The 15044-nt window shown below is 41.8% G+C and overlaps 1 protein-coding gene across 1 annotated transcript in view; it reads left to right on the top strand.

The window, feature by feature from the left end:
• Window positions 1–15044, top strand: part of COL4A2 (collagen type IV alpha 2 chain) — a 153000-nt gene that overhangs the window by 117746 nt on the left and 20210 nt on the right. The window contains exons 21-31 of the mRNA XM_068170371.1: window positions 255–347; window positions 1637–1803; window positions 3290–3362; window positions 3449–3555; window positions 4565–4766; window positions 5548–5607; window positions 6352–6414; window positions 9811–9918; window positions 11522–11743; window positions 13739–13900; window positions 14502–14672. Of these exons, the coding sequence (XP_068026472.1) occupies window positions 255–347; window positions 1637–1803; window positions 3290–3362; window positions 3449–3555; window positions 4565–4766; window positions 5548–5607; window positions 6352–6414; window positions 9811–9918; window positions 11522–11743; window positions 13739–13900; window positions 14502–14672 (1428 nt within the window). The remainder of the gene's footprint in view (window positions 1–254; window positions 348–1636; window positions 1804–3289; window positions 3363–3448; window positions 3556–4564; window positions 4767–5547; window positions 5608–6351; window positions 6415–9810; window positions 9919–11521; window positions 11744–13738; window positions 13901–14501; window positions 14673–15044) is intronic.

The following is a 15044-nucleotide window of genomic DNA, read 5'->3' on the forward strand; positions in this document are numbered from 1 at the left end:
GATGAGAACTTACAGGCATATCTTTGAATATTTGAATGATAGCTGCTGGCAAGGCAAAGCGAGAAAGTGGGTTGAGGGAATGAAACAAAACAGGTGGCGAGGAGGGGAGATAACAACTGGCTGGGTTAGACAGTAAATAACATCAGGGTCAACAAAAGGGCAAATGCAGTGCAGCTCAAAGGAAGAGGGAAGGAAGAAAAGAAAATTAAATCTGCAGTCGATTAATTTACATTTTTATTTAATTAAACTTCTAGGTGCTCTTTTTGGATTAAAAGGACAGGAAGGAACACCAGGTAGATTTGGCTTGCAAGGTTTCCCTGGGCCAAGAGGACAAAAAGGACCTAAAGGTAAGTTATGAAAAATAACTCAATAGGTGATCTGCTGTTAAGTGTTGCTTGAAGCTCCAATTGTGGTCAGTCTTGAGTTTATTGTGGTGTGCCCCAATGATCAGTGCTGGGCCCCATCCTCTTTAACATCTTCATTGATGATCTGGAGGAGGGCATTGAGTCCATCATCAGTAAATTTGCAGACGACACCAAGCTGGGGGCAGGAGTTGATCTGCTGGAGGGTAGAGAGGCTCTGCAGAGGGACCTCAACAGGCTGGACAGGTGGGCAGAATCCAAGGGCATGAGATTTAACACATCCAAGTGCCGGGTTCTGCACATTGGCCACAACAACCCCATGCAGAGCTACAGGCTGGGGTCAGAGTGGCTGGAGAGCTGCCAGGCAGAGATGGAGTTGATGGTAGGCTGAACATGAGTCTGCAGTGTGCCCAGGCAGCCAAGAGGGCCAATGGCATCCTGGCCTGCATCAGGAACAGTGTGGCCAGCAGAAGCAGGGAAGTCATTCTGCCCCTGTACGCTTCACTGTTAGGCTGCACCTCGAGTATTGTGTCCAGTTCTGGGCCCCTCAGTTTAGGAAGGATGTTGACTTGCTGGAACATGTCCAGAGAAGTGCAACAAAGTTGGTGAGGGGTTTGGAACACAAGCCCTATGAGGAGAGACTGAGGGAGCTGGGGTTGCTCAGCCTGGAGAAGAGGAGACTCAGGGGTGACATTATTGCTGTCTACAACTACCTGAAGGGAGGTTGTAGCCAGGTGGGGGTTGGTCTCTTCTCCCAGGCAACCAGCACCAGAACAAGAGGACACAGTCTCAAGCTGTGCCAGGGGAGGTTTAGACTGGAGGTTAGGAGGAAGTTTTACACAGAGAGAGTGATTGCCCATTGGAATGGGCTGCCTGGGGAGGTGGTGGAGTCACTGTCACTGGATGTGTTTGGGAGGAGACTTCATAGGGTGCTTGGTTGCATGGTTTAGTTGATTAGGTGGTGTTGGATGATAGTTTGGACGCGATGATCTTGAAGGTCTCTTCCAACCTGGTCTATTCTATTCTATTCTATTCTATTCTATTCTATTCTAGTCTATTCAACATGCCCATGGACCAAAAAAAAATAATCTAGGGCTAACACAATAGTGAAACATTGTGTTAGTTTCTTACAAGGAAAAAAACATAGAAGTACTTTTCTGAAGTATTGGAGAAACTACTCAAGTATTCCCAAGACTGCATATAAAATGGATACAGCTGAAAGTCTATCTTTTGTGTCAGGACATTCTTTCTTCTCTTTCCAATCCTTTCCTTAGGCGAAGAAGGGGATTGCAGTACGTGCCTTCTGAGTGAAGAAATGAGAAGGGGCTCTACTGGCCCTCCTGGCCCTCCAGGCTTTCCAGGAACCCCTGGCCTGCCTGGGAGAAAAGGAGAACCTGGTGATCAAGGACCACATGGTAATCCTGGCTACCCTGGAGCAAAAGTGAGATACTTGTTTCTTTATTGCATAGTTATATATGCCTGCTAGGGAAATAAAAAAACAAACACCATTCTCTATGGAAAACTTCTGTGCCACTTCAACGGCTTTTGGATTGCTATGTACAAAATTCCCAAAGGCAGAAATTGCTAGGATTGAGGGGAAAATAGGATGTTTTGGGAAGAGCAAAAAATTTCCACATAATCCAAAGTCCACTTCACATTTAAACAAAGCTGTTTCAGCAGAATCAATCAGCTCTAATACTGACTATGATCTGACCGTCCAGATGGGCAATAATTCCAGTAGTAACTTAAAGTTGCTGCTAATAAGATACATATGTCAGACTGGTGAAATGTGAAGTTCCTAAAAACCACTATTCAATAATCCCATGAAAAGGGCTTTGCTTGTAGTTGCTTGCTTGTTGTTTGTACTGTAAGGTGCACTATGTGGAATGCCAACTGCGTCACAGTTCCTTACAGTCAAAACTGACTTAAAGGAGTCACATTTCTCAAGATTTTAGAAAAAAAATTTTGTAAAGCTGACCCAAAACTGATTTTGTTTATGCAAAGATGTCAGAGCAAAGATACTGTTTTCAGTTAGTGCCTTAAATTCTTCTGAACATCATAAAACCCAAACTCACTTATAAGTAAGTTACGCATAAGGACAATAAGTATATTTGATCTAGATCAGATCTATATTAGACTAATGAAGATAAAATTTGTCCCAAGCAAAGACTATTTTTCCTGTGGAGAAAGAGAAATTAGAAATAGCTTCAAAGGGTTTTGAAGGCACCCATGTGCTAAACCACACTAAACATCTAAACCATGGGAAAAAAAATAGCAATGCAAACATTATACTATCAATGGAGCTCGTTCCTGCAGTTACACGGTCAGTGAAATAATTCAGTACTATTTAAGTTCCTGACATTTCTTTTGGCCTCCAAAAAGCTATGTCTGAAAGAAACTTTACCACGGTGTATAGATGTGACTTCACTAACCATTAAAATGCACTTTACAAATATGCCCAGGCAAAACCCCACAACAGTGTTGTGAATCACAGTCCACTGCAAGCTATAAGGCTGTTCTCTGTTGTAGTGGAGAGCAGGAGGGCCTGCAGGTCAATGTAACCCTGAGTTTTGTTTCCATGGTGCTGAAGAGTTGCTTGCAGCATTTTCTTTAGTGGCTAACCCTGGCTAATCTATTGTGTTTTCTCCAATGCAATTCTGCAGCTAAGGCCACCTTCAGGACTCAAGCTCATGGAAACCACAGCTCTCCTAGTGCTATCCTCAGGCAGAAGCTCCCCTGCCATGCCACATGGTCCTCATTAGAGCATCTTAATGAAGGTTCAGGTGCAAAATTAGGGTTACTGAAGAGGAAGTCATTCAAAGAAAGTAACAGGAAAGCAGTAAATTTAAGGAGGCCTTTTAAAGCAGGACAGTTGAAATGCAAATCTTGATATTTATTTCTCAAGTGGTTCTGTTTCTTTTCTTCAGGGATTTTCAGGTCTTGATGGATTTCCTGGACCAAAAGGAGAAAAGGGAGATTCTTTACACATAACTACTAAAGGTAAAAAATCATATCACATGTATTTTGCTATAATTGACTATTGTGTCTTTCATGAGAGATGGGTCTTAATGCAAAGTGTTATGTAGGCACCAAAGGAATCCGAGGAGATCCTGGACAGCCTGGTATCAGAGGTCAAGATGGTTTCCCAGGCAGAGATGGATTAGATGGTTTACCAGGACAACCTGGTCTTCCGGTAGGTAGCAAATACAGCTAAACCAGTTGCACCACACTCAATTAGTAGTGCATTTAATTCTGAGGGGTTCTGATCACCAAGCTATCCTTCTTTCACGGATAATGATGCATAACTAGACCAGATTTGACGGTTATTTATATATTAAACATCAGATTTACTCTCAGGGTTTTCAGTACAATCTTTCATCTTTATTTCCAGTTTATTTAAACAGCTAACTAGTAATGTAGAGCCCATATAGGCCAGCTTGTTACTACTGGTTACTTTATGATAATTAATGGTTTATTAGTTACTCCTAGCATTGTGTGAGACTGTGTGACTGAACTTCAAAAGCTTTATTACAACTGAGTTAAAGGAAAGCAAAATTTACTGCAACTTTGCACCTTCAAAATGTTGGTTGTGTTGTCATGTACATGCTTGACAGCACCTCACCTAACTGCAGCCAGATAGAAGTTAGGGATGTAGTAGTTTGTTTTCTAAGTGCCTACAGAAGGCAAAAGAAAAAGTTAAACACCTTGCAAGAAGAATTCATCTCCCCCATTACAAATGCTGTTTTGGATCACTGGGATTCTCTTACATCATATTTGAAGATGGGCCAGAGCCCTACTGTCCAATGTGGACCACTGCTTTTTACTACCAATGAAGACAGTACTTTACTTCTGAGATGGAAATGTTTTATAGTGATGTTTTTAAGATGTTGATTAATTAGTTTAGAAATATAACTAGAGGAACAGACAGAGAAAAAACAATTCTATGTCAGCTTTTTTCAAGGTCTCAGAATTAGATGTCACACCAGAACATCTGGTTTGGTTTCCTCAAAAACCATTTGCAGCTTTGCAGAAAGGGTAGTAAGCCTCTCCACAGCAGTGATTCAAATTGCTCAAGAGCTGCTCATGGGCCAGCTTTTCTCAACACCTGAGAAATTTTACTGTCTCATGTTATTCATCAAAGTATTTCAATGGTTTGTTTCTCAGCAAAGTCAGGAGTGACCACCTCCATTCACTTTCCACAGGGTGATGGTATCAGAGGTTTCCCTGGTGATCCTGGTTATCCAGGTGAATTAGGCCCAAAGGGCTTTCCAGGAGAAGCAGGCCTGCCAGGTGAAGGATTTCCTGGTCAAAAAGGGTACCGGGGTCCTCCTGGTGACCGTGGACAAGATGGAAACCCAGGACCTCCAGGTCTGCCTGGTCTGCCAGGGGAGCCTGGCCAACTAGGTAATAGACGTCACTTTTTCTTACATCAGAGCTATGGAAGATCATTACTGATTTGTGTGCAGTATCTGTACAGCACACTGCTCAAAAAGCAGTGCTTGGTGGGGGGGAGTTATGTGGGTAAAAAGGGATTGCTTCTATTAGTTGTCCAGTAGTCTTACAGAAAGAAATACTTAGAAGGCCCAGTAGCTTCATGTCAGAAATCAAAAAGACATTCATTTATGCTATTTCAATGCATTATGTTAGAACCAGCAAGTAACATCCTTCAGGTTTCAAGCCATTGGAGGCAGTGAAGCAGTGTCTTGCCACTGGAGTGCACACAAATGCTTTTCTCCAGTCTTCCCTCTCCAATGTAACCTTCCAACTGACCAGAGGAAGAAAATACAATGTATCCATCCTTCAGAGCTCTTCATAGTATCTGCAGCTTCCTGAGGCTCTTGCAGCATGAGAACATCAGGGCTACGTTTGCAGGAGCTCAGATTTTTATTGCTCAACTTCGAGATGCCTGGCCAAATACTCAAGCCAGAGAAGGCACCTGCCAACCCTACACAGTGCATGGGACACACAACTTTCTAACTTACAGGGTTAGTTTTCAGGCCTGGATTAATTAATGTATGGATAGAGAGTTCCAGTATATTATAGCAAAATGGTTAGTGTTGCATGTGTGTATATGTAAGAGAATACATTATCTGCTGGTGTAACAGGCATTTTGGTTAGAATTGAGATAATTTTACAAGTTTTGTCTTTTAAATAACAACTCTGTTTCCCCATTCTTTGTTCAAAGACTGTGGGCAGGTCACTGAAGACTTCTCTAGAGGAGATACAAGTGAGCCAATATGGTCAGGTACTCTACCAACAAATGCTCTTATGGATTGATACTTTCTTTCTTATGACTGCTTTGGATACTCATGCTTGTAAACTGTTTGAAACTTACTTCACAAATAGCCATGTCCATACTTTAGGTAGCTCTCAAATAATTTAATAAAATTGAACATATTCTAAAATTATTGCAGTTTTAGCTCTGCAGTTCATACATTCTTTATTTCGATGCTTCTGGATGTTTATTGTGACAAAATGATTACTTTGCAGTCCATAACAACAGTTCCAAAAGTTAGGTGCCCAAGAAAATTTAACCAACTTTAAAAAAAAAAAAAACCAACAAATTTTTCAATGCAATTTAGCATATAAAGGAAAAAAAAAACCCCTTCATTTGTAACATAAATTAACTTGGTTGCTTCAGCAGTATAAATCACCCACAAGGAAACAAGGTGTCTCCCTGAAAAATAGTCACCCATGAGGTCAGACTGCCCTTCCCACGGCAGTCTAACTGGAGCAAATACCACAGCCCCTGTAAAATAGGCAGATTAGCAGCTCTTGTGGTAAAACTTACCTGGAGTGCTCCCCTGAAAATGTCAACCACCAGCATTTATTTATGTATTTATTTTTAATGAAGAACAAAATGTTTTTTAAATGAGGGGTTTGCCTGTTAATTTCATTCACCTGATTTTATGGTGTTAGCTACAATCACAGAGCTTATGAGAGGCAGCCTATGAGCATGGAGGGTGTAACTAATCTTCTTTGTTTGCAGGTGCAGGCTGTGTGAGGCCACCAAAGGGATCTCAAGGGAAACCAGGACTGCCAGGAGCCACCGGTATCATTTTGCCTTCACTTCTGTTTCAACTATGTTCAGCTCTCCAGGTTCATTACAGCTGAGCCTTAGCAGGCAACAAGTTTTAGGAGTGACAGTGGAGGGCAGTGTTAACTTGAAACCAGCGGAGAGATCTAAGCAGCATACAGTCCAGGTGGCTGCATTATTCCTTTGATAATGTGTGTCATCCATGAAGCAGAAGACAGGAAGGACAACCCATTTGCTACTCTCCACATGTGAGAGCATATATAGAGTCTACAAGTTTGTGGGAGCATATATTGAGGTCTCTCAGAGTTGACTGGATACCACACAAGGAAAATCCATCCTCTGAGATGATAAATCATTGCAATGGAGGACTGTCTGACTATTCCTCCTCATGTTACTGAGTGCCTTCAGCAAGTGTGAGGCTAAAGACTGACCAAGTCTCAACACAGCTTGGTGTATTGGGTGCGCCAGGTTGTTTGATGTAATACAGTTGTGCATGGCTGCTTATAGCACACCTTCCTTGCAGAGCTGGTCTGGTGATCCTGGGCCCTTCCACTGAGGGTTCTGCACTTCCTTCCAAAAGGAAGAGAAAGATAAGGTGGAGGTAGAATCTGAAGGACTGTGTGAGATGGAATTGAGAGAAACACAGATAAGGTGTGCTGAGTGGTCATAACAACTGACCTTGAAGATGGACCTCTGATCAGTACTGGTAGTTCCTGTAAGCTTATCTACTCCCAGCCTGACAAATAAAGCTGTTTTTCAATAAATCCTTCTCACTTACAGCTGGTAAAGGTACTGACAAAAAGCATAAATGGATCCCTCAGAGTTTGGGAAATGTGAAATTCCATGCACCCTGTGCTTTAACCAAGGTCAAAGATCTGGGCTATAAAATTTAAGATCAAGCTTTTTTTCTCCAGCACAAATTTTATTACGGTATGCATGGATTGATTTATCCACATACTGATGGAACTTAAAAGGAAACTTTTTATCTCTCTTAAAAGTTTGTGTATCTTTAACCTATTTTTCCTTAGTCCTAATGCCTGTGCTTCTGAAAGGTTTCTTTGCCATCTTTGTAATTTTTTTCCTGAGTATGACGATGTATTTTTTTTCATTCACATGAGCTTGAGGGTTTTTCTTTCAGTGAATACAGGCAGATTTAGTTCCTAGCGGTAAGACTGCTGTAACACAAAGTGATACTGGGTTTGTGTGCTTTGTATTATGTACTCTTAAACAGCTCCCTCTGTTGCTTACATTTTTCAGTAGTTTTAAGATGGTTTTGCATCCCTTCAAAAACTGGGAAAGGCCCCTTACTCAGCCTAGGGCAGAACTGTGTTCAGAGCCACCTTTCAACTCAAGCCTGTTCTGGAACTGGAAACCTGGGAGGAACAGAACACATATTACTACTTTTTGCAGCCTCTTGTTGCCATAGTTGTGTCAATTGAGTTTCCTGCAGCATCACTCCTACCCACAGTCTCTGGATTGACACAAAAGCACCAACACCTCCTTTACCCTCTTTTAATTATCTGCTTGGAGTGATGTGGGGTTTGTCCTGAAGATTTCCTTCCACCTTCTATTGCAGCCAGAAGGGAGCTTTGCTAGAGACAATCAAGCCTCTCAGTGTCCTAGATCTTGATGGCACTCAGTATATTAAGCAAGGATTCATCTTTATAGTCTCACACCCTCATATTCATGTGTTCATTTGAAATTCCTGGCCACATACACAGCCCATCTTAAGTTATATCCTTGTTATTCTGTAGTTTCAAAGACATACATGATCACTGTTGAAAAAAGGTTTAAGTTGTTTACTGTTCCGAACATATAGCTGAAGCACTTGCAAGCTGAACACTGGCCTACAGTAAGAACATTTTCCTACTGCTCTTTGGCACAATATGTTAACATCTGCTAACATCACATAATGAGTTACTGAAATAGTGGCAAGCAGTGGTTGCACTCTCCATCTGCCACCCTCTTTCTCTAACACGGCTTTTTAATTAGTGCAATACTGAACAGAATGAATGAAAGTTATTGCAGATGGGAAACAACACCAAGATGCTATTTAGGTAAGAGGCACATTAGAATTTTACATTGAGACCTGAAAGCCTAGGATTTTTCCTTTTAATTGCTTTCTGAGAAGTTATTGTTTATGTAAGAGAGAGAACAATAGTTCTGCACAGCACTGGGAAAATGCTATTCACGTTGCATTGGCTGTTTATGTGCACCTTATGTGTGGCCTTTTTAAAGGTTTCTTTCTCCTCTTCACAAACAACTGCTGAAATTGGGGAGGGGGGGGGAACCAAAACAGTTAATCAAAATTCAAAAAAATAAAGTAGCAAAATTTGACTATTATTTTCCTTGGCTTGTCATGGTTAAAGGTGGAGAGAAGCTTGTTTTCGGTGTAATAAATAAATTACTTGTAGTTCATGGTGATGCTAAGCAACAACATTTAAAATGTTAAAGCTGTTGTTGACCTTCAGGCTTGGAGCTGGGAACTCAGAGTTGAGGAGCTGGGGAGGTGTGGGGAAACAAAGCAATCACAGGAATTATTTTCAAAGGCCTTTAACAAAAAAAATCTTGATCTTGGCATACAAAGAATTAATGAGACTCACATAATAAAACTATGGCATGAAATTAATTCATAAATAAATAAATAATTCACTTTTATAAATATAACAAAAGAACCCTAGTAAATGTTTGCATATTTTGAGGTGTTAAGAAACAGCAGTATTTGTTCTTACCTAAATGTCAAATACTGTATCACAAGGAAGTGATGTCTCATTGTAGCTGTTAGGAGGTAACTCAGTATGAACATAAGTTCACTTTGTCAGGGCACAGCTCTTCTTTTGCTACCAAAACTATAGACCTATACTGTTACAAATAAGTAGGCTACTTAATTTGTATTCGGTTTCTAGGATGATTAGAGCTAACCTTTAGCCTTACATTTCTATTTTGTGATTATTTAAACCAGACTGCTCTTTTTCTGTGATCAGTTTAGCAAGGAAGGGAAAACTTAGTTCCTCATACAGCATCTTATTTGTGCCTGTTTCTGTTGAGCATTCTTCTAAGACATTGCCTTTTGACCTTAAGATGAAAGCCTTAATTTACAAAAGCATTACAATCTCCAAAAGTGTATGAGACTAATTATTTTCACCCTAATAGTCTCTATACCATTTGTCTTTAAGTCAGGTTAATCCATGTTTCCAAGAGCTCTGAGCCCAGATTTTTGGTCCATGTCTTGGGATCTTGATCAAGTACTGCTAAAGAGCTGCAGAATAGTCTCATTAAATTGAAAAGTGAAGTTTCATCTCTGCATCTGGAAACACATCATGATGATACTTACCACTGCCTTTTCTTATGGTATGTGCACCTTCCTATTTTGTTTGTTCAGATCACACTTTGTTATTTTCTTTAATATAGGTGCAAAAGGAGCAAGAGGATTCCCAGGTGATCCAGGCCCAATGGGATTTCCAGGGCTAAATGGTACACGAGGTGATCCAGGACGGGAAGGACTCCCAGGTCCTCCAGGTATCTTGAAATAATTAGTTGTTCTCTGGATACTTTTGACCTCTCTACTGCAGTCAATGAAACTCAAATGCTTGATTGCAGATACATTTTCACTTACCTTCCCTTCCACGTGCAGACAATAAACTATTATACAAAACTGCTACTTTTCAAATCCAAAAGGATTTTTTGCAAATTCTATAATGATGACAAGTAACATAGACACTTATTTAAAAAAAAAAATCTGGTTTATATTGCAAAATTACAAATGTAACAGTAAAAAAACATGAAGCTCACGTAGGAATAAATTCACTAACAAGAGGTGGTCGAGGCCCCGTCCCTGGGGGTGTTTAAGAGCAGGCTGGATGAGGCTCTGTCCAGCCTGATCTAGTGTGGGGTGTCCCTGCCCATGGCAGGGGGGTTGGAACTAGATGATCCTTGTGGTCCCTTCCAACCCTGAATGAAACTATGAAACTATGAAACTATAAGATATTCCAGATTCCAAATGGAATATATTCAAAATGATGATGCAGAAAGGAAGAAAATACTGTTACTAGTATTTTTATTTAACTCTTTGCAGCATTAGTATAAATTATACTGGACATATCCACAGCAAAGTACTAGCTACTCATCTTGCCCATAGCTCTCTGTGTTTGCTAGTGTTCAGTGCCTGTCATATTTCATGCTAGTCTATAATTGTACAGATTAAATCCCAGAGCTTCTATCTCTCTCCAGAAGTTCCTGGATGTCCAAGACACATCAATTAATTGCATGTATAGTTGATCCATTTGTAGATCATAAGTCAGATGAGTGCTACTGCACATACATACAAGGTGCACTGGGTATGTTTATGGATCATCAGTCAGTTCAGCAAGAGTTGCTGCCAGAAACTACCACTTCCCTGTGGTTGACCAGGTTAATTTGGTTAGAGATAAAGGCAATGAGGTTTTTTTCTGTAGCACAATTCAGAAGCTATTGATGCAACATCATTTAGGAGCTCTTTAGAAATTCTCCCATCTGTCTCGTTTCCATGTCCTAAATCCTCACAGATACTGAACTACTGCAGACTTTCCCAAATCCAGCCCAAGTGCTGCTTTTCCCTAAGGTACACCTAGGGAAAAGCTCTAGGTGCTCTAGGTGCACCTACAGCATCTGTAATAGCAAAAGAAAAAGCAAAAGAAGAGGTGATGCATATCCTGATCAAAAGGCAAGGGACACATCATAAAGAACGACTCTGTGCAGCATAGAGCAGTATGATGAATGTGTATTTTCCCTTCTAAGTTCTGTACAGTGCTCTAAATGCTAAATTAGGGCTCCCACACCATATGGCTCCAGGCCACAGGGTGGTCAGCACTTTGACCAATTTTGTGCAGTCTTCCATATTGTCTTTCACCAGGGCTTGGACTTAACTTCCAGTCCAGGTTCAATTTCCAGTGTACAAGAAGCCTTTCCCCTGTCATCTGCCAACAGAGTGGGTGATGGGAACTGTGTCAAAATCATTGCACAGAAGTAACTGTACTTGGAGCTGTCACCCAGTAATACAAAAGGCACTGGGGTGGTGCATCTAGGATTTGAAGTTTGACATCTGTTTGAACACTGCCATACCTTGTTCCTGTTTTATTTACAGGTTTTACTGGACCCAGGGGAGACAGGGGCCCGAATGGTCTACCAGGATTGCAGGGACACCCAGGCCTTACAGGAAAATCCGGTGCTCCAGGAGCAGCAGGGTTGAAGGGCCTTCCTGGTGATGTTTTAGGAGCACCAGCAGGTCCCCGAGGGGATGCTGGGCTTCCTGGATTCCCAGGGTTGAAAGGCATGCCAGGAGATCAAGGAGTACCGGGAATTAGAGGTAACAGCTGCCTCACATGAAGAAGTGTTTGTGCAAACACTGCTAAAATGTTGCCAAATTGTAAATGTGTAAGAGTAGTAAGAGATTGTATTAGTATGTATTGGAGGCACTCATGACCCCAGCATCAAATCCCAGTGTCTGTTGGTATTTCATCCCTTCCCCATCTACCTCAACTGTTACCAGTATTACCTAGCTCATCCAACACCTTCTGGAGATACATTGTTTATGACCAGCGCTCCTTCACACTGCACTACAACTAGTGTTGCCACTTAGACTACTATCCCCTCAGAATATAAAGCTGAAGTCTGCATTCTGTTTCCAAGAAAACTCACCTTACATGACCTCAGTTATAAAGCACCCTTAACTGCAGTCAAGGCGATGGACCTACACTGACATAAAACCCAAATAAAGGGAAGCAGATCCACTTGGCTTGGATTTTAAGTGCCATGTACTTTTGAGGTCTTGAACACTGCATGCCTCTTTAATCTGAAGGCAACGCAGGCATTACCTTTTAAATCTTGACACATCTTATATCATAGAGATGTAAGTTTTCACCAAGTGCACTAAGTCATATAGAATTGGGGCCATTTTGCATCAGAATTTTTATAAATCTTATAACAATGCCTTGAAACAACCTCACCTGAAAATTTCTGGAATGTAACACAAAAACAGAACCCATAATTTCCTTTAAATGTTTCCACTCCTGCCTGTCATGTTTTGGAAAAGATACAGAACATTATTCCAGTGGTTCAGTCTGCTGCTTGATTTGATTGTTATGAAATCAATGTGATAAAGAGAAAGATCAGGAATTACAGAATTATTTGTGTTAAAAGCAGAAGCGACTTACTCATAGAATGGTTTGGTTGGAAGGGACCTTAAAAGTCAGGTAGTTCCAACTTCCTGCCATGGGCAGGGACACCTTCCACTAGCCCAGGTTGCCCAAGGCCTCATTGAACCTGGCCTTGAACACCTCCAGGAAGGGGGCATCCATAGCCTCCCTAAGCAACTTGTTGCAGTGTCTAACCACCATCACTGTAAAGAATTTCTTTCTAATATCAAGTCTAAATCTGCCCTCCTCAAACTTGAAGCCATTCCATCTCATCTTATCACAAGCGCTTGTAAAATGTTCCTTCCCAGCTTTCTTATAGGCCCCCTTCAGGTACTAGAGGGCCACTATAAAGATTCCCCAAAACCTTCTCTTCTCCAGGCTGAACAGCCCCAACTCTCACAGCTTGTCCCCATAGGACAGGTGCTCCAGCTCTCCGTCTCCATGGACCTCCTCTGGACCTGCTCTAGTAGTTTGATGTCCCTCTTGTGCTGGGGGCACCAGAACTGGATGCAGTACTCCAGGTGGGCTCTCACAAGAGCAGACTAGAGAGGAAGAATCACCTCCCTCATCCTGATGGTCACACTTTTTGATGCAGCCCAGGATACAGTTGGCCTTTTGGGCTGCAAGTGCACATTCCCAGCTCACGTTGAGTTTTTTTGTCAAGTGGCATCCCCAAGTCCTTTTCCTCAAGACTGCTCTTGAGCCACTCCTTACCCAGCCTATATTTGTGCCTGGGATTGCCCGATCCATGTGTAGGACCTTGCACTCAGCCTTGTTGAACTTCATGAGGTTTGCTTGGGCCCACCTCTCAAGCCTGTCCAAGTCCCTCCAGTGTGTAATAAGACCACACAGCTTGGTGTCATCTGCAAACATGCTAAGGGTGCAATCAATTCTACTGCATGTATTTCCGTCTGGTGACAAATTGTTTCCAATTTGTATTAATTTGAAAGAGCCAGTCAACCTTTCCAATGCAAATATTGAGATCAGTATTGGTAATGTCAATTATTTTAAAACTAATGAGCAATCTTGTCATTTGCCTTTCCTCTTCTCACTGAATTTTCAGAGGTAAAATATACCCTGAAAGACTAAAGCATGCACAGAAGTGATATGTAATGGTAAGCTCTCTAGGTATTTATGCCCTCTAATGTGTGATTATGGTATTTTAGGAGCGGATGGTAGACCAGGTTTGCCAGGAGCCAAAGGAGATCCAGGGCCACAAGGTCTCCCTGGTTTGATGGGGCTGCCAGGCACACCGGGAACACATGGATTCCCAGGACTACCAGGAAACCCTGGGCCTGGTGGCAGGCCTGGCCCTCAAGGACCTCTTGGTGAGGAAGTATTGCTTTTTTGTGTTACTCCTCTTGCCAGTTCATTGTATTGTTTCCATAGTGGAATGTTAAGCTTGGGATAGTGGCATATGCCATGCTTTAATGCCCAGCCAAGCAAATGACAGCAGTAGTGCAGACAGTGACTGCAAATTATGCTGATACCACAGTAGAAGTAGGGGGGGATGATGGTCCTCACTATCACAGCTGCTGCTTTTCTTTCTGTAGCCACCTACTCAGTCAGGTCAGAGCTTGCTGGTGGCAACCTAAGAGAAGGGAGCTACCAAATGGGAGTAGTCTTATGGAAAAGGGTCTTAATTCTTAAATTTAAGAGGAGGGAAAGGACCTGTAGGGAGTGGGTATAGAACCAAGACAATAGTGAGACTGGTTTGTTTTGATGAGCTGCTTTGTCTTTATACTAATTTCTGCAGTTCTTTGCTGAAAAATAAACCTAGTTGTCCCTGTCCCTCCACACCATCTCCTCAACATGAAGCTTGTAGGATAGTAGTTTTCTTCTTCTTGAGCTACTTTGTATGAAATCATCATGTATGTCATGTCCAAATGCTTTCTAAAAAAAATCTCCATTTGCCTTTTCACATGGCAGGTCCACCTGGTGTTAGGGGAGAAGACGGTGAGCAAGGTTTTCCTGGCCCTGTGGGCCTGAAAGGTCTGGCTGGTGACAAAGGTGATACAGGTTTCCCAGGATTACAAGGGATACGTGGTGTGACTGGTCCCCCTGGCATAAGTGGAATGGATGGCTTTCCCGGAGATAAAGGTGAGCTCTGGGCAGTTGCTTTGAAAATAGTAACATTGCTTAAAGCTGTTTTGTGCTGAGATGAACAGGACATGTTCTCTGCTGGGCAGAAGTGTTAGGGTCATGTGAATAATATATTCTCTGTGTTGTGTTTGGCAGAATGCTAGCTTGTGACATGCAGCCCTATTTAGAAGAGCAATGGTTGTTTTATTTTTCCTTTTAAAGTTTGTACAGCATCTATACTCTTCTCTCTGCAGAAGGCTTTCCCTTGTGCTAGTCCCACTGAGTGTCAGTGCAACTGTTTCCTCAAACTTTAAAGTTTTTTAAAGCTGAGAGGTGTGTAGTGAGCAATATCAGACACAAGACCTTGATGCAGACTTTTATCAGAATGCT

Source organism: Melanerpes formicivorus, unplaced genomic scaffold, assembly GCF_026170545.1.
Source record: "Melanerpes formicivorus ecotype bairdi unplaced genomic scaffold, bMelFor1.0.p_v2 SCAF_1, whole genome shotgun sequence".
In the NCBI taxonomy this organism is placed as follows: domain Eukaryota; kingdom Metazoa; phylum Chordata; class Aves; order Piciformes; family Picidae; genus Melanerpes; species Melanerpes formicivorus.